Consider the following 24,431-nt stretch of genomic DNA (forward strand, 5'->3'; position numbering starts at 1 on the left):
TGTATAAGTGGCACTCCTCAACGGTGAAGTTAAGATACATGGCCTTTTCCGCATGATAAGACTTAAAATGAGGTGTGCAACCACAGTTCGAACAAACAACAAATTTACATTTTAATCCATCAGGCTGAATGCTTTGCACTCTTCGCCGTCGGCCGTCGAGTCGTGCCCCTCATAGTAGGGGACAGGCTTGCCCACTTCAGGGTCGTATGTCCACTTGGGGAACATGCGTTTATATAGATGCATCAACACTGTGTCTTGCGACTTCAGCTGGCCGTTGAAGACGCACTTCATGTGCCCATGCGTACCTGCAAAGAAGAGCATCCGGTCATGCCAGCCACTCTCGGGAAAGGAAAAATGGGTTGAAACGCTAACTGCGGTAATTGTGCAACCATAATGCAACTATAGGAATGCAACTTAGGCAGTAGGCAAATGTGTCTACAGAGAAATTGGCTGGCAGGTGTCCCTGTAATATTTACATGGCTGAAACATTAGGTGGCAGCTGTCACTGCATTTTTTCCAATTAAAGTTTGATTGACTGATGAAATTTAACATCCAGAAGTGATACAGTGACTATGAGAGATGTCGCGGTAGAGGGCCCTTGATTAATTATGATCACTTGGGTTATTAACATGTACCTACTGCTCGGTATATGAGTGTTCTTGCATTCTGCCACCAACAGATCGAATGGAAGGTTAAAAAAGGTTAGTTGTTGACAGATTATGTTGTCCTAGTGAATTCACTTGAGTACATGAAAAAGCACAAGTTCAAACATGCACAGAAAGGTTAAGTGACAGGTGCCACTGTGACATCTGACCTGCCAGTTTCCATAGTAGTAGTAGTTGAGTATGGGAGACACAGTTGTTAATTTCATCAATGTTCTTGCAATGTGTAGAATGAACACAAAGACACACGTGCAGTTTAAAAATACGTGCACAAAGAGTGCCTATGCCTATTTTTGCCTGTTCTTTTTTTGCACTGATGGAATATGTCTCCAGGATAACATTCACATGAATTTCTCTAAATGAAATGGGAGGGTCGAGTATAATTAATGTTTCAATGTACAAAGAAATGAATTCCACGGAAATTTAATGTAGACATGCTGCAAGATCCTGCAGAGAGAGCTTGTACAGGTTGCTTGAAAAACAACTTCATATTAAACGTCCAGACACAGCAAACTGCTTTTGTACCAGTCTGCTCCAATTAAAAGGACGGAAAAAATTTTAAATTTTAATGCAATCAATCAATCAATCAATCAATCAATCAATCAATCAATCAATCAATCAATCAATCAATCAAAGACTGCAAGAAAGGGTAAAGAAGAACATACCAAGCGGCTCCTTGATGTGCCCTCTCCTTCCGTACTTTGTCTTCAGTTCCACAGGCTTGAACCACATTATATCCTCTGTTGTGAAATGAAAATGACAATAAGAAAAAAAAAAATCATGCCGGTATTCTCCACGTATGCCCCTCACCCAAAAAGAAAAGGAGAGGGAGGGAGTTTTCACTTTTCACAAGACATGACAGACTAGTTTCAAGAAGGCCACGAACTTGAGCTAATGTCACAATCCGGGTACAGTACAGCAAGTATAAATACAAGTGACGTAACAAAGCATGAAAGCCCTGCAGTCAACTCACCCCTGTTGAAGAACATGTAACGGACTACAGCAGACTTGCGGTTGATCTTGAAAGGGTGGCCGCTCAGGACAGCACGTTTGATGACCACGCGGTCTGGATTGGCACCCAGCACAGCACCCGACCCAACCAGCCTATGCTGACCTACGAAGGGTTAGTCAAGTTTGTGAACGGGACGTACTTGTAAGAATCCACTACAGCCCACTGCTGGAATAAATGCATGAATAACCTGCATCGTAACTCTGTCAAACAGCGGGCACCTGAAAATCAAAATACTACACCAGTCGTTCATGTTTTGCCCCACAATGCAAAATGCTCCGTGAGTAGGTTTCATATGCAAATTTGGAGAAGGATATTTTGAAATTAGTAACAGTCTAATAATTCCTGCTAAGCTGACATGCTTTGACCACTAAAAGAAGTCTTTTAATAAATACAATAATATTGCATTAATCAGCCCATGAGTAATATCTAAGGGAGAAAGTAGGGCTAGTCGGCATGAGGAGTTGCAATTGTGTCACACCATTACTTATCACCATACATTTACTGACGTGCCCCCAGCTCAAATAATGTGCTCAAATAAATTACCTGTTTATCTCCACTGAACTACATTCAAGAAGTGTGGAAAGTTTTTGCTCAAACCCTTGGTACAAATTTCGTTTGGCAGTCTTTCCCCAAGTTTTCACTCAATGTTGATGCTTGGAATAAATAGATACCATTCTCGTCCTCAATGAACACCACTGCCGAGACGGGTGGGAAGACAATGGGCGCGAACATCGTTGCGACTGACACTGCGTCGCTCCGTAGGAACCTTTCATACTGCAAAGAAAGCACATGTGGAAAAGCTATTAATACTATTGCGTACCTTTTAATACTTCATAAAAACACTTGTTTAACTGTAAGATGCACTCTGTGCAAAAATAAACCTCTACACTGTTAGTTTTATTGTCTGCATAGGAGCTTCTATTGCAATGAAATAGGTGCCACCACGATAAGCATTCATGTGCAATTTACCGCCAACTTAATTATGGTCTTGCCCACAGGTTTCAAAACAAAATCACATGCATTAGTTGCCTCTATACACAGCAAAATTAATGACCAGGATAACCTTGCAAGACATATTGGCATATTATGACACAAACATGATAGTAGTAGACCATATGATATTACTATACATCTGAAGACAGCTATGTGCTATAAATGAAGACGAGCAGGCTAGCTTTGCAAAATGTATACACCCCTACATTCATTTCTTATCGTCTGTCCAGCTGAGTAATATGCGATTGCAGTGACAGTGGCGGCGTGCCAGTGCGAGATCCAATTACAAATGTTAAAAAAAAGAAAAGCTTTCATTTTGTTGTTTTGCTATTGCTTGAATGTTGCAGCAATACAGCATTTCATGGTCCTGATTGTTCACTGTAACTAGCCTGATTTTTAAAGGAAACAAAATTAAAAAGTTGCCTTTGTCTGCACTGGTCATAGTGCCCACATTGCAGCTCCAGCAAGAACCTCACTCTCCAAGCAATGTAAACCAACATTGAAGGCCATGTTCCCCATACTGCAGGCGCACGAGCCGTACAGTGATGTCATGGCTACTGTGTTTAGGACACCATTACGGAGAAAGGTACCAACAAAGGCAACTTTGCGCTGCTTTATTTTCTTGATAAACCAGGCACATAACAGTGCTAAGTGTTACAGTACTGAACATTCGGGACTATAAAATTCGATCTTGCTGTGCATACAGGACACGTACCTATGTAAAAGTGAGCGGTGAGAAAAGTATCTCTAGCCTTCATAGTGTTGCCGGCCATATATGGAATGGAGTACTACAGTCGACTCCCTTTGCGTCGATCTCGATTACTTTGACTTTTTGCTTAAATTCGAATTCACTAGTAAGTCCCGGCAAGAACCATACATTGCTATGGAAGGAAACCTCTCGAGTCTGAACTCAAAAGGCAGTGCTTAAACATGCCGGTACTTTTCACCGCATGGTGGTTGAGTCGGGCTTGAAGAGCAACAAGCAAAAAGACATTGCAGACTACTTCAAGCAATAAAGCACCCGAATTCGTTCATTTTGCCACTGTTCGCTGATTCAGTGTTTCAGATAATCCGACCAAATCTTGCGGTCCTGCAAAGGTTTAATTGATAGGAGTTGGCTGTATAGACAACACCTGCTGCATATGAGAGAGGATAAAGGAGAGCATGCTTGATGTCACATGCTCAAGCACATGCTCTCAACAACCTTTGTGTATGCAATGCAGAGTGTACAAATGAGGTTACTCGCATGACAAGAAAGCAAACCCGAGGACCAAGCCCATGAGTTCGTTGCACTAATAAATGTTGGCGCATCTCGTTCTGGCGCAATAGCACAGACATTAGAGAAGGGTAGAACGGAACTGCAAGCTCACTTTTTGCTTGTCCCCATTGGTGTGTGCCGAGAAGATGGGGCAGGCAGAGAAGCGGCGATAGCCAATGTGAAACACGAGCCTCTCCTTGGACTTGATGGGGTCAGTGTAGCCAGGGTGTCGCTTGATGGCCACGTTCAGCACAGACATCTTCTGCTCGTGCGACAGCAGACCAAACAGCACCAGGGGATCCCCTTGGGTCTGGAACGCATCTTTCAGCACAACAGCAGGTCAGTGACATCAGTGGAAGTGTCAGAAGGAGCTGGCATTATTCGGCGTTTTTTTTCCACCTGACATGAACCTGTCACATGTTCCCATGTATGTGGTGCTGTGGATTGGTACGCAATTTTTTTTCTTTTCTGTCACACAAGAATAAACTAAATGAAAGGCTTGTGCCCACCAAACGCAGAGAAAAAGAAATTCTAAACAATGGCTAACACTGCTCAAATGAAGGAACTTGTAATGCTGTAGTATGCAACTCTCTCATGCCTGCATAACAAAAAAAAGTCAACATCTGAAAGTCGCTGGTGACATTAACCAATTAAAATAATATAAAAATAGATGTTCACTGTTGCCTGCAACAGTGGCTGCTTCAGCTGTGCAAATATAGCACTTTTATTTTTGAACTTTAGTGATAAAGAATTGATTGTGGAGTTAAACATCCAAAACATGACAGGTGTCATTGAAGAAGGTTCTGGACAAATTTTGACCACTTGGGACCCTTTCGTGCACCTAATGCTTTGTACAGAAGCGCTTTAGCATTCGGTCTTCATTGGAATGTCGTCCCCATGTGGTCCGGAACCTAATGCACAAATTGAAGCTCAGCAACAATGCAGCAGCCCCTAAGCCACTATGGTTGTGAAATTATACAGCACACGTTCTTCACAAGGCAATTATGTCTATTTATAGGCCTGCAAAGTGCTACACGTAAGTGATACAGTAAACTTTCATTAATTTGACTCCAGTTATGATCCCAGCCGAAAGTCCCGGCCAGCGCCCATACATTTCTATGCATGCAAACTTTCATTATTTCGATCCTAAAACTGACCTTTGTTGGATAACTTGAACTTGACCAGTTAGCATGCACATGCCTCACACTTATGACGACGCGAATAGCAACCACTTTAGTGGCAGCGTCTGTCTCGGCGAAGCTTATCAAACACTGAATGCACTGAACGCATATCACATATCTCGTCGAAAATGCCTATTTTTGGCCTGCTTTAGGAAAGTTTTCAAGCAGTAAGTGTAATTGACAATGTCCGATTACGACATTTACCCAATTCTAACACGAGTTTTTTTTTTTTTTTTTTTTTCCGGGACAAATGGGTGGAAAATTGCCTGCTGCAGTGCAATTGAACACGATACCAAATCTGCTATCTCAAGACATACTATTATGTGTCGGTCGCGAGCACAAGCGATGTGCTGAGGTCGCCGGTTGCACAAATGTGCCGCTCCGCTTACGTGGTGGTAAATGGGTTCATATCTGTGACGCCTATACATATATTTTAATTCTCACACATATCTTAATATCTCACAATATCTTAATTTCCCACACGAGTAGGAGACCTGATGCTACATCGAGTTACATGATCTCATACGGTGGTACCTATGTACCATATTCACTCGCATAATGATCGCACCTTTTTGTCAAAAAAATTGGCGCAAATTCAGGGGTGTGATCATTACGCGAGTTAAGTTTCCCGCGAAAAGAAAACATTCTTCTTTTTTCATCTGACATTTGCTGTGGGATGACAGCAGGTCAACCAATAGGCGGCTGCTGCTAATAATAATAATATTTGGGGTTTTACGTGCCAAAACCACTTTCTGATTATGAGGCACGCCGTAGTGGAGGACTCCGGAAATTTTGACCACCTGGGTTTCTTTAACGTGCACCTAAATCTAAGCACACGGGTGTTTTCGCATTTCGCCCCCATCGAAATGCGGCCGCCGTGGCCGGGATTCGATCCCGCGACCTCGTGCTCAGCAGCCCAACACCATAGCCACTGAGCAACCACGGCGGGTCGGCGGCTGCTGCTGTAACAGTGCGGAACATCAAAACAAAAATGGCGGCTGGCAGAACAAGCGGAACGCACTGAACGGAATTTTTTTTTCTTCTCGTGAGTATGTTATGCGCATTGAGACAGTTTCTTCCGTATCAGTAATGAATAATATCGTTACTATCGGCAAGTACGCAGCAATAACATAGCCACGACCACTTTGAGGGGACAGAAACAGAGATGGGCGCACTTAGCTGCCAGCGACATAGAAACACATGGCGGGCACGCTATGGAAGCTGTGGCATTTGTGTTCACTACTATCCTAATACGGCATGTTTCCACTAAGGGTGGGTGAATATCTTAGCTGTGTCACAAGTGTCGGCGTATGAATAGGGTACACTTCTAACGTATCAGTGTAAACGTGGCTAATATCATTGTCACTCGCGATTTGTTGTGTGCCCCTGAGTGCAGACAAGAAGAATCAAAAGGAGCCTTTTTTGTTGTTGTTGTTGACCACAACCATTATAAAGCCTACATATAGTAAAGCCAAGGCAAGTTTGGTTGTAGCTTTTTTTTTCATAATAGTGCGGAAAGTGATGAAAGGAATGAAATAGTGCAGACCACTTGGTATGTCTTGAAGAATCATTTGCGTAGCATTCGACAGCATTCGAGAGATGCTAAATGCAATCATCATTAGCTAGACTTGGCACACGACATATCACTGTGGCTCGTTCGGGGTGCAATCATTACATGGGAAAGGAAAAAAAATCGAATTTTGACGACAAAATTCGCGGGTGCGATCTTTACGCCAGTGCGATCATTATGCAAGTAAATACGGTATTTCTTTAATGTGTGGCACACTACTTTCTTATGGCAAATGCAAGCAGTGGTAGCTCCAGCTTTTGTAGCATTGTCTGCTATGTATGGAATGGAGTACAATTCAGGTTCCCACAAGGCAGTGAGGCAGTTACGGTACCTGCAGCCACACAAAGACATTTCTTTTCTACTGTACTACTACATTTTCTTTCTTTTTGATAGTGTCGGATCAATCAGTCAATCAATCAACCCTACATTCATTTACAGCAGGAGTCCCAAAACTCGTGTGATGCACCAGGCCACAATAAAGAGCACGCAGATTCTGATAGGCCTGCCCTGTAGTGCATTTTATAAAATGGGGTACATTGAGCAACCAATTAAACTGCTAGAAAACAAGAAAGAGCAGTTTAAAACTGAGGAGGCCATGTAGGCCACACACAAAAGCTTGAAGGGCCTCGTGTGCCCCAAATGCTGCGCATGTGAGACCTCTGCTCATAAGATGAAAAAAAACAACAACCATACAATCTTTTCCAAGTCTTTCTGCATGCAAGGAGGAATCGCAAGAACACGGTCAACTAGTGAAACTTTGATGCTTACCATAAACAGTTCGTGGAACATTGGCGATGTGTATGGTGACATACCACCCAGGCTGCAAAAGTGAACAGCTTTTGTCATATGCGAAGAAAAAAAATGTCTGCTTCTTTCTACTCATCACGTAGAGGCAGGTTCATTCCAGTCCAATTTATTTTTCAGAGGGAAAACCAATTTAGCTAGCTTAAAGGAAAATTCACAAAATTACTATGTACAGTGACCAGTATGACCCAAACAAAACAAAGTGGTCACCTGGTCAGCCACGTTTCTATTATGCACGAGAACGAGCTGATACAAAAGGCTTAGTACGTAGTGCTCATCCCGCGAACAGGAAAATGTCATCGTCAATGATGAAAGAACCAATGAAAGAACCAATTAAATTATTTTGTGCACACGCATTTTAGCAATTCCGGCTAATTTAGCCTGAAGATTAAGTGCAGTATCATACACAGGAGTTCACAGATTCAGGCAATGAGTCATTATTACGAGTTGAAAAATACTATGTGCAAGAGTTTCAGAGAGGCAGCTAAGAAATTGCATCTTTGCATTCTTTTCATACGCCATGCAAATAAGACTGAATAGGTAGACAAGAGGAAACAGGCAAACGTAAAAGACAGCACACCCACCATGGCACCTTCCTTTTCTTCAGACATGACCCGCTTCTTGGTCCTGGCAAAGTTCTCAAACTGGAACACGCGGGCATAGTCGAGAGGAAGGTTCTCTTTGGGATCCCAAGGAGATGAGTGAAAACTCTTCAAACCACGATACCTGCATGGCACATCGGCACGGTCAGAAGCCGCAAAACTGTCCACTACGTAATCCACAACATTGTGCAACTTGCAAACACAGTGAAGAGTATTTTCTATACGAACTTTCAAAGAAATAATGCAATGCAACTGTAGCGGCTATCACCACAGAAAGCCAAGTTTGGCCGCGAGACCATCAAACACATAACACTAGGGTTAGTAATGACAACTGAACTGCTTTTACGCCTCAAATCCACAGTTTGACTATTGAGTACTGGGGTTGACTACTGCTATACTGAGGTTCTTTAGGTGAATAACAGTGGTCTAACAAGGAATGCTGCTGGCAGTGGCATAGCCAGGAGGTGGCACTCCTGGTACATGCTTCCTTCCCCCACTCAAAGGTTTCAACAAGAGGACTTTGTCTTCGTCAGAGACCTTTGTCTAAAGTCCTCTAGTTGAAATGTTAGCTCTAGCGACACTCCCTTGTTTGACCACTGTCATTCACTTCGAGACTGAATCTTCCAGTAAACTTCTGTCTTGTTAGGGTTCTTTAATGTACACGTACATCAGACTACAAGAAACTTTCTAAATTCCGTAAGAACACTCAAGCAGTGGCTACTATTCAGATTGGAATGTGGCCACGGTAGCAGGCGATGAAACCAACAGACTTGCGCTTATCAGCACAGCTCCATCACCACTCTGCTATTATGACAGTGAGGTAGGTACACCAAAAAACTACAACTACAAAAAGAGAGAGAGAGAGAGAGAGAGAAAAAAAAAGATAAGCAATGGGTAATAACTTAGCATGACTAATTCGAAAGCTACTTGCCTAATGTGTTTGCTAGACATAGTAAATTATGACTGGCCAATGACTGCGCAGCACATAACCACAACAGCTGCAAGTAAAAGAAAAAAAGCTAATTTAACACTGATATTTCAGGACATAAATTACAAGAATGGATCCAATGAAATATCCCCTATTTTGAGCACCTTAATGCGTGCAAAGACCATGGTACAGATAGGAAACATTTACTGCTCTGTACTGGCGCCGAAAGAACAGCATGAAATTTTAAAACACTAGCTTTCTGTCAAAGAGGAAAAAGAGGAAATGAGCTGAAGAACTTAAATGCGTGGGGAAGACCTGAACAACTTGTTCTGAAATCTGTAACACATCAAGAAGTCAAAAGGCCTCACCTTGCAAACCTCGTTCGTGCAGGTCGGTCGAGGGGAGTGTCGATTTCATCAGGAAACATTTGGTCCATGCGCTCCTCCCTGAATCTCACAAGACTAAACAAAAAGAAAAGAGTTTCTGTAAGGCCAACAATACTGCTTTAAACTACAAACTACAAACAATAGTTTTACATGGGGCTTGGCATAATGAAGCGATATATCAATGTATGTGAGATCCCATGCTCTAAATCAACTGCTTTAAAGGAATATCAAGCTTTAAGAGGATAAGATATGCTCCGTATCTCAAGCAACTAAATAACATAGTACCTGTCACCAAAAATTAAATCTGAACCTTGTTTTAGGGCTCTAACAAAACTACATGCCCAGTGTGGCATGGTGGAGTACAATTTATTACGTCCGTGAGTTCATTACGAATTTATTACGACCAAGTGAGTTAAAGTTCTAAATATCACCCTGAAAATGTCTAATATTAACAACTCTTATTAATATACATTAGTGTCAATAATTTTTGAAGAACATGCCTCATGAGAAAGGGGAAAGAAGACATAATAATAGCAAGAAAGTGGCAGAGAAGTCTCTCTCACCTAGCTTTTTCCTCTTCTAAGTCAAGATGGTTGTCATAGCCCTCCTTTCCTCCGGCAATGGAGATCTGAAATAGACTCTACTTCATGTAGAATGCCATGAGCAATTGTACTGTCAATAATGAGCAACTAAGACCCACTGCTTCCATTCAAGGCAGCCAGAATAATACAGAAATAGTCCAATTTGGTGCAAAAGCTTTTTTTTTTTTTAGCAACAAAAAAGAATTTTAAAATTCCTGCAGCGTAAAGCAATTGCTTTACTGTGGTTGTAAGTGTACGGTCAGGTCCAGTGATGAGCATCATAAAATATTAAATGCTTGCAGCACCCTGTCAGCAAGCTCACAAAATGCTGATAAGCCAAGCAATTGTCGAGACCATAAGAGCACAATTTGAAGTCGAGTAAGGATTGACGCTAGAGCAAATTGGCTTAGCATGGTTGCAAGAAATAGCCATGTGCTGCTTGTTACTTACTATTTCCTGCAATTGAAACTGCAAGCCCAATGGCTTGATGACGCAGTCAGATGGTGCAGCTTGTGTTGCAAGCTGGATGGATTATTTTTTTTTAACTCGGAACAATAAATTCACAGATGCACACTTTTACAGTGTAAGCTGTTGGGCTCATGCCAATAGCCATTTTGGGTGACAATGCTTTCTGCCGCTGCGTGTTGTAGCAATCTCCAGGAATGAATATATATATATATATATATATATATATATATATATATATATATATATATATATATATATATATATATATATATATATATATATATATATATATATATATATATATATATATATATGAGAGAGAGAGAGAGAGAGAAAAGAAAAAATAACACCAATAACTGTTCCTGCCGGGGTCGGACTCTGGCCCTCTGTGTGGAAGTCAGCTACTCTACCACTGCGTCACACCAGCGCTTGCTAGTTGCTGCCGAGACATGCCCTAAACAGGCATTTTAGTGCGCAAGTAGTCATGAGATGTAACATGCGCGCTGCCTAGCGTTGATATGTGCACACTTTGCATCGTTTTGTGCCATTTGTCACGCAATGTGAGATGCATGCCGCATAGCGTCGTTACACGCGAATTTTGCATTGCAGTTTCCTTGTATTGCACCAGGTATCACGACACCTAACGGTTGCATTGTATCGTGCCATGGGTCGAGTGATGTGACATGTGCACCGCATAATCTCAATACCTGTGTTTACCCTTTGGTACACGTTATGGTGCCTCCTCGTAAGGTACGAATCGCTGTTGAAGAAGTGAATCATGGAGCAATGCGCGTGGCTGCAACCAAGCAATGTTGAGCTCAGTGGACCACTGTGCAGAGAGCAGCATAGGCCGCAGCTCGCCGTCGACACTGGGTGGACCGTCCAGTTATTCTCGTAAAAACAATGCAAAGAGACTTTGTTGCAAACACCCTCCAGTGCACGCTGCCGGAAATGGAGCTCCTATAGAGCCGCTCCTCCAGCTTACGCTGTGAGACTGTGCTGCTTGTGCCGCGTAGGCCTGTGGCTTTTTCTATTTCTTTCGTCGTCCTTCGATGGTGCGTGCCAAGCTGCATGCGGTTCAACTTAGATGGTGGCAACCCCAAAGCCCCATGGCAATGTCGGCCGTGAGGGCGGATAACAGTTATAAAGAACTACCTAATGGCAATTACAGTCGCAAGCCTCTACACTGAAATTATTTGTATAATGAAGGTATAATTCCGTCCCATTTCTACTGTGACTGGTGCGGTGCGCAACCTTTACAACAAAGAGACCAGTATAACCAGTATACCAGTAGTACCAGTATAAAAAATGATTTCGGAGGCTCCAAGCACTTCTTATAAAGGTGAATAAAGGGAAAATCAGACATCCACCCGTTCGTAGCAATTGCTACAAAGGAAACCCATACGGGTTCCTCGAAAGAAAGGCCTCATAGTTGAAGAAAAATTTGTCCTGGTCCGGGACTCGAACCCGGGACCACCGCCTTTCCGGGGCAGCCGCTCTACCATCTGAGCTAACCACCTGAGCTATAATCTGAGCTATAAAGGTGTTCAACTTTACAACGAAGTACTGAGGATCCCCTTTTAACTTTGTTATAGTGAGATTCTACTGTGCACATTCAACAATGCACAACACTTGAGCGACCAAGGTTTTGTATACTAGCAGTTCATGGTGAATAAGACTTCTTGCTAGGCTAGTTCATTCATACGCTGAAGGAAATATTCAGCACAACACAAGCTAGGATGAGAAGGGTTAGGCATGAACTGGCACAAACTTTCATGTGTTTTTGTCTGACAGAAAGAAACGGCAGAGAGCTTCTGTAAGTTTGTGCCTTATCTTTCTTGCACATATATTTGTTTATGTTGCGGTGCATCTGTCCTTCAGCAGTTACGGCGCATGCAGCGTGGAGCCCCCAACATACCGATTCAGTGTCGTCGGCAATAGTTGCATTGTCAGTGTCCGACACATCCTCGTCATCACCGTCCATTGGTTCAAAGCCTCCAGCTCCCTCCTCTTCATCCCCGCTTTCAGAGCCAGAGTCGGACCCCTCTCCACTACTCTCTGCATCCACGATCCAGCAGGCCTGGTATTCGGATGTGCCCTTGGGAACCTTCTTTACCACTTTCTTTCTCGACTCAGCCTCGGACTGTGCGGCTGGAGGACGAAGGATTGCAGTCACATAACGAGGAAGAAAGAGCACGTGTAGACATTGGGCTTGAAGCGAAAATGACATTATGTTCTTAGCCATGCAGTTTGCACTACAGTCAAACCCACTTATAATGATACTGGTTTTAACAACATATCGAATATTACAATGAGTAGCTGAGGCAACATAAATTTTTGTTTGTGTTCTATAGTAAAATAAACTGCTTACTGCAATGTTCCCATGCTGCATTATTGGCTATAACAATGAAATCTGGCTACTGGGTGTGTGCGCTAAAAGACGTAAAGATGTAAAGACTCAAAGACGTAAAGCCCTGTCCAGAAAGCATCCTACAACAAAAATTTTCAGAAAGAGAGTGACAGCATTACTTGAAAGTTGTAACTTCAAGGAATAAATAAATGGAAAAAAAACAGCAGAAGCACTAAAGAATAGGTGAATGGTATTTTTGAATGAATATGTAATACTGCCACAAATTTAATGCAAGAGGGAACTATCGATAACACTCATGACAAACAAAAAGTAATGCAGTTGCCATTCAGACTACTTATAACATAACTGCCTACGTATATACAGTGCAAGACTGGATCTCGTAACTACCTACAGTCGAGTCCCGCTACAACGAAATTGACGGTGCACGAAAAAAAATTCGTAGAAGCGAAAATTTCGTTGTGAAATTCACAAAAATATGGCTAATCTGAACTGGTAAACCACAAACAAACTTTTATTTCCAGAAGTCAAGCAGTGTCGACTGCTTCCCTTTTTTGCCTAGGAGCATCATGACGCGATTTTCGCATTCGGCGAGTAGCTGCATCGCGACGTCGTCATCATGCACAGCCACGCTGTTTCTGATGACATCGAACGCATCCAGTACGCGAGATGTGGCTGGTGGATGCAGGTCTGGCACTTCGTCGTCATCCGACTGCCCCCCGTCGTCGCGGACACTTTTTATAATGTCCTCATCGCTCAATTCTTCACGGGCGATCACATTGACGTCAGCGTCGATGAAGTCGTCCAGCTCGACACTGGATGGCACACTTCCGGCACCTTGAAGGGCCGCCCAGGACGCAATTACGTCTGCTGGCGGTTGCACTGCTCCGTTGCAGTCAGCAGCATCCTCAGCGGAGTCGGTGTCTGGGTCTCCTAGCTTGAAGCCAGCGTGCGTGAAGCAGTTCGCGATAACTGGCCGTCCAGTTGCAGCCCACGCAGCAGCCATCATCTGCAGCGCCATGTACAGGTCTAACTTCGTGTCGCGACCGGTCTCCACGTTCAATAGGAGACGCTGCATCACTCGCTGGCGGTAGGCGCACTTCAGACTTCTAACGACACCTTGGTCAAGTTAATCGAAGTGCAGTTCGGCGGAAAGTACTTCAGCTCCACATTTGTGAGCTCCACATCCAGAATATGATGGGCGGAGCAATTGTCCAGCAATAAGCACACCCGCCGGCCCTGCCTCCTCATGTCGCAGTCAAATGACGCGACCCACTCGGAGAAAATGGCCCGCGTCATCCAGGAGCGGCTGTTGGCGACATACTTTACGGGAAGGCTCCTGTTACCTTTGAAGCAACGGGGCCTCGCACTCTTCCCAATGACTAGCGGTGGGCGCTTGTCGGATCCGTCCGCGTTGGCGCACAGCAGCACGGTCACGCGCTTCTTGCTGTGTTTCCCACCGTGGCAACGCTGACCTTTCATTTCGAGGGTTTTTGACGGCAGCATCTCGTAAAACAGGCCTGTCTCGTCAGCGTTATAAATGTCACACTTGGCATAGTCTTTCAACAACGCCGAAACGTTCGTGGAGATCCAGGCGGATGCGCTGCCTGTGTCTGCCGATGCCGACTCGCCAGAGAGCGTCTTGCCGACAATGTCATGGCGGGCCTTGAATCTGCTGAGCCAGCCTGTGCTCGCCTTGAAATCGTCGATTCCCAGCAGGCAAGCGTAATTCAGGGCCTTCTGTTGCACGGCGTTTCCACTGATGGGTATGTTTTTCGCCCTTGTCTCGACAAACCACGTGTACATAGCCTTGTCGAGGTCTTCGTGCGCGGACGGCGTCAGCTTCTTCCGTTTGGCTGATGTGCCCGAAGCAAGAGCTTGCGCTATTGCTTCTTTTGACTTCAAGATGGTGGACAGCGAACTGGGAGAAATCCCAAACTTCTTCGCAACGTCGCCTTTCTTCTCTCCACTTGCGACTTCGGTCAGGATCCGAGCTTTATCCTCCAAGGATAAAAACTTTCGACATGACGGCGCCATGTTGGAAAGCACGCTAAAACAGAACGGCTTCTCTGATCAAACCGAACACCGCAACACGTGCACAACACGAACTACCAATTGCACTAGCACTTAACTACGCACCGACGGCGCCGAGATGCAGCATGGACTGACGAGACGACTGAGTGTCGGCTTTGGATTGTCTGCGGCTAAAAAGTTTCAAGCCAATCCCAAAGGTAGGCCAGTCTCATCGCCGTCGGCATCGAGCAATGGCGGCCCCCATGCTCGGTCATCAGCGGCAGTTTCTTGTGGTGCCAACACGCGATGCTAACTTTGCAGACGCTTTTTTATGTGCAAAATGTTCGAAATTGCGTTTCCTGCGCGGCAAATTAAATTTCGAGCCTGGAATTACTTCGTCAGATTTCGTTAAAGCGGAACGGCATAAGAAAAAGTGTTCGTTGTGGTGAGGATATTTATGCATTGACTCCTATGGGCAGCTGACGGGGAACTGAGAATTATTCGTTGTACCGGACATTTCGTTGAAGCGGCGTTCGTTGTAGCGGGGTTCGACTGTATAGCATTTTTTAACTCCTCTCTTCCTGCCTTCAGAAGAGAATGTTCAACATTTAGAATGCAGCTGCACAAAATGAAACAAGCTATAGTGCAGCTGCTGTGAGATCCGGTAGATAAGCTATGCTCCATCTCACTGAGAGAAAGCTTTACGGAGGGACGAGCAGTGCACAATGGGTGAGCATTCCTCATTTCTTAGAGCATGGAACGGGCTTTCATTACCAACAGGTTGACAGGATCCTTAGCCTTCACTGCACTGCACAGATTTATTGGTTATGGAGCACAAGCAGCTGCAGAAGTGCTGTCACATGAAATCTGTGCAGAAGAGGTGTTTACCAACAATGGTGTGTTGTGCAGTAAGCCATCGCCAACAATTTTTCAAGTGCAAGCAGCAACAGAGTACTATTACGGATTATTTTCACAAATAAAATGATGACAAGCTCAAGTATTGTTTCTGCCCTTTCCTTTCAATTCGAACCACCGAATTTGACCAATTTTCCTGATTCCGTCAGGGCCAAATTAATGGATACAGAATGCACTGGTCCCAAAGACAGAAAAGCAGTCGGTCAAGACTGATGCTGTAGAGACTAGCATTCTTTAAAGCTAGATTCACATGAGAGGATGGATTGCTGATTCAGTCCGTAGACGGCCGTGACATGACTGAGCTGCAAAGAATCGCAGTGCTAGCAGCCCGGCGTTTTAGTGATTGGCATGGTTTGACAGCATTCAGCTATGCCATGTTCATCCGCTAGCTGAATCGGCAGTCCATCCCATGATGTGAATCTGGCTTTAAGAGATGGCTGCACAGTTGCTGAAAAGGCCGTCCTATTGCTCTCTTCGCACAAAGCACTGATTCTATAATGGGTGCCTAAGGATCCTCTGCACAAGTTTCATGAAGATATTTTTATGCTTTGTACAGCTGTTTCTCTTACTGAAGCTACTTCTTTTATGGCTCAATAACAAGGCTGAATAAAACCATACGCATTCAACAGACACTACCCGCACCTTTTTCATCAACAGAGTGACAGAAGCAAGCACTGATGAACCACTAAGCGATAAAACACAATGCAAGAATTCTTTGGTTATTGTTTCATTTATGCCTCTAAAACGAGCACATTTCAAGCTCACATTTAGCTGTAGCATAGATGTGTTACATCTAGCCTGCAGCCATAGTTACAACTGCAGCTGACAAGAATTCCTGCAAGGCTGAATAATACTACACTAAATCAAATACAATCAAATTATCCAGCTTAATGTTAGAAATACCACATGGGCTGTAAGCGATGCCATAGATGGGGGCTACAGATGTAATTTCCACCACCTGCGGTTCTTTATTGTGCACCTAAGAATACAAGCATTTTTTCATTATACCCTCATTGGAATGCAGCCACAATGATTGTGAATCGAAATCATGACTTTGTGCTCAACAGCTGGATGCCATAGCCACTGAGCTGCCGTGGCAGTTAATATAATGGTGACATGATCTTGAATTGCAGTTCGAAGTGACACAGACAGAGACTAGAAGCAGACAGGACACAGACAGTCTCTCTATGTGTCCCTTCGCACTACAATTCAAGACCATGTTGCCGTACCAACTCGTCCAACTTTCTATCCTTTTGCAATAAAATGGTGGTTGAACGCAACATATCAGCACACTTCCGGTCTGCCTTAGCACTCACATTCAGCTTCTGCCAGCTCTTCAGGCGTTGGCCAAGTCTGCTCGGCATCCATATCATCCGGCACGTTTTCGGACTGCAACGATTCTTGCTTGAGAGGGTCAGCCTTTTCCAGCAGCTTGGGGGTCAGGTCTGCCATTTCCACTGACTTCTGCAAAGATCAGTTTGAGCTTTATTTTTTTACTGGTGGTTGTCAATCTACCACATTGAGATGCTGCTACCACCCTAGCCAGACAATATTCTGAACAAAAGTACTGTTGCAAGCCAAACTAACAGACCCCTGCCCCCAGGTTCGTTGTAAACTGCAACTTGATTTAGCACTTGACGTAACAATTAATGTTAATTCTTGTTTAAGATGTAGTTATTTGCCTGAAGTAGATCTTCAAGAAGAAACGATGGGATCTTTGCTGGCTGATGCAAAAATTGAGGTCCAGACTGCAGAGGTGGGGGGGTGGGGGAGTGGTGTTTCTTTGGTACAAGAGCATAAATGTGCAGTGCAAAAAATTGTCCGCAAAATAAAGCACTACAGAAGCAAGTGTATCAACACTCCAACTTTTCACAGACACCTTAACATTTAGGAAACACATTCGTACAACAAGAAACAAGTATATGCACAGAGAAGAGGCAAGAAGCGAAACAATTTGAAAAGTCGCATTTCTATTCTGCTCTGTGCAAGTCATAGGATACTTTGTGACGCATGCAGTAACTGCCTGACCTAATGCTGAAAGTGGAGTGACCACTGTTAAAAGGCCGATGCTGGTAGTGTCACTTACAGAAGTGTCCCGAGACTTCAGAATGAGCCCATGAGGGTCGTCAGGAGCATCAATTTGCGTCATCTGGAAGTCTCCGTGTCCCGGGATGTGTATGAGCGAGTTCACACTGAGTGGCTTTCCCCTGATGTAACCGGAAACCTTGAGTGTTCCCACTAGGTTCTGAAAAGTAAGATCTGCAGGAGTAACTCACCATACTTTTCGTACCTGTAGGTTTTGATATAAAGGGACATTAAAGATAAATAGCCATCATATATGAACTACAATTCAACACCTCAAGTAAGACTCTTGTGTCCGGGCCACAGCTTCACTCAACAGGCGAAGATACATCGATAGATGGATGATAGATACATGGTTGATATACAGGGATAAGAAAATATTACACTACATGAAGTAAGGGTTGTAGTTTTATCAGCCATATAAACTGTAGCTTACATTTACTTACTACCATATTCATTAGAATATAGGCCGACCTTTTTTTCAAGAATGCTACTCAAAATGAACTGTTGACTTATATTCACGACCAAAGAATTTCGACTTATACTTGTGAACAATGTTAGCAAAAGCACTAAGCTACATCATGCCTGCCAGATCTGTTAAGAGATTATCCAGACTGGCTTTAAGAAATGCTGCATATCTAACGCACTTGACGACATTGAGGACGACGTCATTTGAGGTATTGAGGACGCCTGCGAAAAATCTGATGAGGATGACTTCTCTGGAGTTCCTGACGAGGTTTAGTAGCCAAGATTCAGCTAAATAAAGGTGTGTCATGCTCAAAGATCTTCGTTTTTTAAAAAGATATGCATCAATCTGTATTCTAATTATTATTTTTTGATTTGTCAGCAAGTTCAATATATGGGTGCCAACCTATATTCGGGTACGTAGATATGGTAATTAAATTAACAAGCCTGGTGCCCCATGCCCACAGGTAAATATGAACAGACTTTAGTCAATGACTGTGGACATGTGTCCACAATCATTGTGTCACAATGTTGGCATGATGAAGACCAGCAGCAGTGGTGAGCGAATGCTCCAGCTGCTTATCGAAGCATTTGAATCTTGAGATTACTACATCACCTCCAGCACTACATGTGCAAGAACACGGCATACACGAAGCCACCAGCCATTTCGGCTCCCTAGGCTTTGCAGCCGCCATATATTATCTCAAAGATAGGACGCACGGGACTGAACTCAGCTGCGCCAAGCACTGCTAAGGCCAGGCTAGCACGCACTTGATCACGTTACCGTGTGCACCAGGCCACCGTTTTTCTTGGCTCACCCTAGCATGCTTACCCTTGCACCTAAAGCATACGGCATGTGGGCATCAATAGGATCTCATCACGGTTCGACTTTATACGGGCAATGACCATGGCAGAAATTCGCCTGGAGTGTCGCCACAATCACCATCGCAACAAATATCAGGAACAAAATTTCCACACACAAAATTAAATGGCCCGCATTAAGAGCACCTTTATTTACCTGGCTTTCGTGGGGGCAGAATTCTACGCTCTCTGCAAGCATGTGTGGCCGCGAATCTCTGTAGCTTATCGGTCGCCGTTTCTGATCAGCGATCTGTCTCAGCAGCAGCAGCCCGTCTTCCTTTTTGTCCACTGCACGAAGCTTCTCTCCAGGAAACCTACGACAGACAAAGGGCCGCAACTTGTGAATAATTGACGGGTACCAAGGAGGAATGCAACCACTAGAAGGAACCCTTATAGAAGTGATAAATGATTGCATGGTTGCTTCTTCTCTGTGAGCATGATAACACATACCAGACAGCTTAAGTTAATAGTATCAGGGCTCCGAAAACTAGGGTGCTAGGCCAGTACTGAACAAAAAAGAAAAGAAGTGCTTTGTTTTTGTGAGAACCAGAACTGAAACATTAGTGTAACAGAAGGTATTTAAGATATCCGCCCATATCACCGCCACCATCCCTTCCTTATAGGTATGTACTGGCAACTGCAATGTTTCGCTTAGAAACAGCATTACAGTGAGCCGACAATTAAGTGCAGATGTCACCTCAGAGCATAATAACAGGCAAAGTGGCAGAAACAATTGCAGTAGCAATGTGATTTCCGGTAGTGACCAGAATAGGTAAAAAGGAAAACACATGGACACCTACGCATCTATCAAAGTTGGGAAAATAACTTTCTGGATGATCCACGAACCCTACAGCTCAATGAAGCAAAGCTGAGTGCCTCCTTTGATTGTCGCCTTGGTTATCGCCTATCGTTTACACCATACGCGCTGTGAAACAGATAGGTGAAGATACCTATTGCAATTAATTGGCGACAGTAGCTGTGAATGGCGACGTGCTATGACCCGCGACGAGATTTGCTGGTACTACCGAAATAGGAAACTGAGTGCATGGCAGCATTTTTGCATGGCACACAAGTACTGTGGGGAAGCTGCCATTGTGGTCCCCTACTGCTCTCGATCATGTGCGCTTTGCACATTTGTTTACATTGTATCTACCGGCCAGAAAACATATCTTAAGATCACAGTTTGGCACTGTACTGAACGTTTGAGCCGAAAGATTTCCAGGAACACATTAACCGGTAAAGAAGTGTACGTGTATTGGGTCATTCTGTGCATTCTCGATTGTGAACAGGGCCGCTGAGAAATAATAAAAAACGGAATTGTATTAACAAGGTTCCACCGTACACTCAACCTTGGAGGCCGCTTGTTTTGAAATGCTGCACTGCTCGTCCACTGAGTGGCCATTTCCCAGTAACAGGTCTCACATATGCTTTGCTGTGAAACAATGTGCCGTTATTAGTGGTGCGAGAACATGTATATTATTACAACTGCACTTTTACTATTTAAGACATCCAAATTTCTAAATGCATTTGGAACATGTTTTAGCTGTAAAGTTGCAGTAGAGTTATGTTGTTTTCTTGAATGGTGCTTACTAGCTGGATTAGTGCACTTTTGCAACAACTGTACTGGTGTTATTGCACAGTCAGCGGCGGGCGGCACTACAAAATCTAACGTGACACAAACCAGAATGAAATAACTAATGGGTTATAAACCAAGTGTGCCGCTGTTCCCAGCTGCAGGTGGCGCAAAGTGAACATCATGTTTCGCTCTGGCGGCATTGTGGCATCGTACTCCGGCACTGCCTACCAGGTCGATTCCATTTCAGTTTCCCATCACAATCTTAAAATGATAACACATGTGTCAGGTCGCTCAAGCCCCAGGAACTCAGCGCATGCCTCATGCCACAATGATTCTGGCCAAGTAGGCATGTCAAAAGTTCCCACCAGAATGCTCTGCCCCAAAAAACTGCTGATCCAGGCTGAATTAGGAGCGCCAATTTAAGTGTGCCGAAGCTGCAAAAATGACAATGTGCGTTTCGGGCTGCTCCGGACCCACCAGATGAGCGTGTGTCGGCGTCATGTGCTGCAACGCTTCACATTACGCAGATTCCATCTACAGTTTGCTAAATTTTGTAATGGCCTCAAATCTGACATTTTCCCGGTTAATACAATTTTTTTTCTTGCATTTTTTTTCGAGAACATATAAATGAGGTTCTACTGTATATGTACACTTCAATCTCCGAGGCCATGCACATTCTTATGTTGGAGCAGTATGGCACGCTGCATTCCTGAAGCCTATGAGCAAAAACTGTATGATTTTAAGTACAGTGAATACTCTTTAAACAGAACTTCAAGGGACCAGGGAAACTGGTTCCATTTATCAAGAGTTTCATTTACTGAGTGACATTGCAGAGAGCATTGCATGACTACAAAACCAACCAACATGGCGTTCCATTTAAATTATTTCCGTTTATCGAGATTCCACTGCACAGTTATTCTTAAGATCACACAGTGTTCGCTCAGCTTTTGTCTGAATCTTTGTGTCAAGGCAAAGAGATGACTCAGACATTTTAACTCATATCCATATCTTTACGTGGCATCAAAGGAAAGAACAGTGTCTATGCTAAGGCACCAGTACATCAGCTGCTTACAAGAGTGTGCTCACCTAGACTCCAATGCTTTGGTGACTTGCTTTCTAGCTTCTGCCCTCTGCTTCTGTGGCAGCGCCTCAAGCCCCTGTATAAAACACACACAAAAAAACAAGGTTACTTATTGTACTTACTCAATTATAGCACGCATATTTTTTTTCGACGAATATTTACTAAAATATAAGGCTGAGCCAAATGAATGCTGTAAACTTGTAACAAGATTACCGATATACACCGCAGTATAACTTTCTACGGCACGTTTCTAAGGCAACACTGCATTCACTAGAAGTGCTTTTGTCCCGCTTTGAACAAACGAACTCGTGGCTGAGTGGTAGCGTCTCCGTCTCACACTCCGGAGACCGTGGTTCGATTCCTACCCAGCCCATCTTGCAAGTTGTTTTTTTTATTTATGAATTGCCTTCTGGGATTTTTAGCTCACGGCCAATGCCAACGACGACACCGACTTTTCTGCGACACGAGCTCCTTAACGCCGTCGCGTTAAAAAAAGCAAAAGATGGCACCAGTAGTCTGTAAGTTGGCAGACATATCCCTGATAGTATTATGGATGCTCCCTAGGTGGCAGCACCATTCACATGCACAAACACCACCACAGGAACAGTATAAAAGTGGCCATTCCACTAGCAACTTGCACCAAGGAGGAACAGCATTCTGTTTCTGATTTCTGCATAGTGAAGGAGTGAAGCTTATCAAAATTCATCGAAGAATGAAGGTCCAGTACGGTGATGCCACATGTGTCACAACAGTAAATCTACGAATGGAGTTGCAAGTTTGAAAATGGTGTGATGTCCACGGCCAATGCTCCTTGTCCAAGTCTGCCATCACGTTGCAACTCCAGAAAAAACAATTCGGTGGTTCAAGCCATTGTGATTGAAAACCGCCAAGTGAAACTGGATGACTTTGCAGCAAGTGTAAATGTCAGTCATGGTCCAGCATACCACATTGTGCATGATGTGCTCAAATTTTGCAAAATGTCTGCTACACGAGTGCCCCAGCGGCTGCCTCCTGAATTTTACAGCGATGTGCTGATGCTTGTGATCAACTTCTGCAACACATTGAACAAGAAGATGATGCCTTCCTTCCAAGGATCGTCACCGGGGACGAAACTTGGGCCCACTATTGCCAACCAGAAACAAAGTGAGTGAGCAAAGAATTAGGCCATTTCGTATCACCCAAGTCATCAGCAAGGCATCACCCTGAAGCACTACATGCCGTGAGGAACCACTATCACTAGGAACTCGTACCGTGACCTCATAAAAAAATCAATTATGGATTGCAATCAAATCGAAATGACGTGAATCGCTGTCCGAAGGTGTCCTCCTGCAACATGGCAATGCACAGCCACATACAGCCCGTGCAACAGTTCTGACAATAACAGACCTGAAGCTCGAGTGCTTTCCACATCCGCTATACTCGCACAGTACACAAGTCGTCGTGCACACTCGCAAACTAGTTTTTTCTTACGGTAATTCAGGCACTTTGTAAGTGCTGGCAAACGTGCATTGAGTATGGGGAGATTATGTTGAAAAGTAACACAGATTTGTGCCCGCATGTGCACAATAAACAGATAAAAACATACATTTAAGGGTTTTCGTTTAACTCACCTACGTAGGACAGGAACGTTACGTTCAAGTGCGAAACAGTGACAAGCTATTTCATTGGCAGCAGATATTTTTTAAGCCAACCCACACGTTGCATACAGCTGTGGGAGCTGCAGTAGTTTTCAGCCCGCTCCATATGTTCGTTGGGCTTCCTATGTCTGCAAGGCATTTAAGGAATGGGCTACCTAAAATGCCATAGATGGCACCGAAGATGATGTGCTCAGGGCCGTTCATAGCGATAAGGAGGCCTCAGACAGCGACAATAAGTAATGCCCGGTCCACTGTAGCTCGGATGCAATAAGTTTTCTCTTTCAAGGTGGCAACAAATTTTCGCTACCTTTTCTTTCCCTTAGAATGAAGAAATGGAGCAAACAATCAAGACCAAGGCAGAGACACACAAGAAAGCACGAAACTTCTTGTGTGTCTCCGCCCTGTCCTGGTTAGTGGGCTGCTTCACCAACATGGTATGGTGATTAATCACCAACTCACCCAACTTTCCAGATCACTGAAGGACCTTGCATTCTTACATATCTAGCTGTGAAGATGTTACAATCTAGGGCCTGCTAGAAGCGAGTAAATATGGTACTTTAGGCAACTTTCTCTCTGGCAGAATAGGTGAGTACATTAAAAAGAGCATGTGCATACAAGAAAAAGACATGCTGTCAAGTGCTCCATGCAAAATGGCAAAAAAGTTAGCCCAAAAAGAAAGCTCAGAAGTCATAGACCCGAGTCCATGACTTCTGAGCTTTCGAGGTGAGCTTACATCTGAGATGCAACATGCGCATTGTCGCTCAGGGTGTCTGTATAAATAGTGACAGAAAAAAGACTCTAAACTACAAATTCCATGCGAATTTCTTTAAACCAGACCAGTCTCATTGTCAGCATCAGTTTACTTCAAGTCCAGTGAAGGATAAGGGCACGTCCCACAGTCATCCAGCTAGTATCTCTAGCATCAGATGAGCATATCCAGCAAGTTTCCTAATTTTATCACTTAATCTAATATTCTGCTGCCCCTGAA

At 43.9% G+C, this 24,431-nt stretch overlaps 1 protein-coding gene across 1 annotated transcript in view; it reads right to left on the minus strand.

Moving 5' to 3' along the window:
- Positions 1-86: 86 nt before the first annotated feature.
- Tsr1 (Tsr1 ribosome assembly factor) overlaps positions 87-24,431 on the minus strand; it is a 28,839-nt gene continuing 4,494 nt past the window's right edge. Inside the window, exons 7-20 of the mRNA XM_075696092.1 lie at positions 21,812-21,882; positions 19,307-19,463; positions 17,828-17,986; positions 17,058-17,205; positions 12,364-12,596; positions 9,960-10,024; positions 9,379-9,471; positions 8,065-8,206; positions 7,445-7,496; positions 4,038-4,246; positions 2,346-2,448; positions 1,636-1,776; positions 1,328-1,402; positions 87-305 (exon numbers count right to left, since the gene is read on the minus strand). Of these exons, the coding sequence (XP_075552207.1) occupies positions 112-305; positions 1,328-1,402; positions 1,636-1,776; positions 2,346-2,448; positions 4,038-4,246; positions 7,445-7,496; positions 8,065-8,206; positions 9,379-9,471; positions 9,960-10,024; positions 12,364-12,596; positions 17,058-17,205; positions 17,828-17,986; positions 19,307-19,463; positions 21,812-21,882 (1,842 nt within the window). The 3' untranslated portion in view covers positions 87-111. The remainder of the gene's footprint in view (positions 306-1,327; positions 1,403-1,635; positions 1,777-2,345; positions 2,449-4,037; positions 4,247-7,444; positions 7,497-8,064; positions 8,207-9,378; positions 9,472-9,959; positions 10,025-12,363; positions 12,597-17,057; positions 17,206-17,827; positions 17,987-19,306; positions 19,464-21,811; positions 21,883-24,431) is intronic.

The sequence above is a fragment of the Dermacentor variabilis genome, chromosome 6 (genome assembly GCF_050947875.1).
Source record: "Dermacentor variabilis isolate Ectoservices chromosome 6, ASM5094787v1, whole genome shotgun sequence".
Taxonomy (NCBI): domain Eukaryota; kingdom Metazoa; phylum Arthropoda; class Arachnida; order Ixodida; family Ixodidae; genus Dermacentor; species Dermacentor variabilis.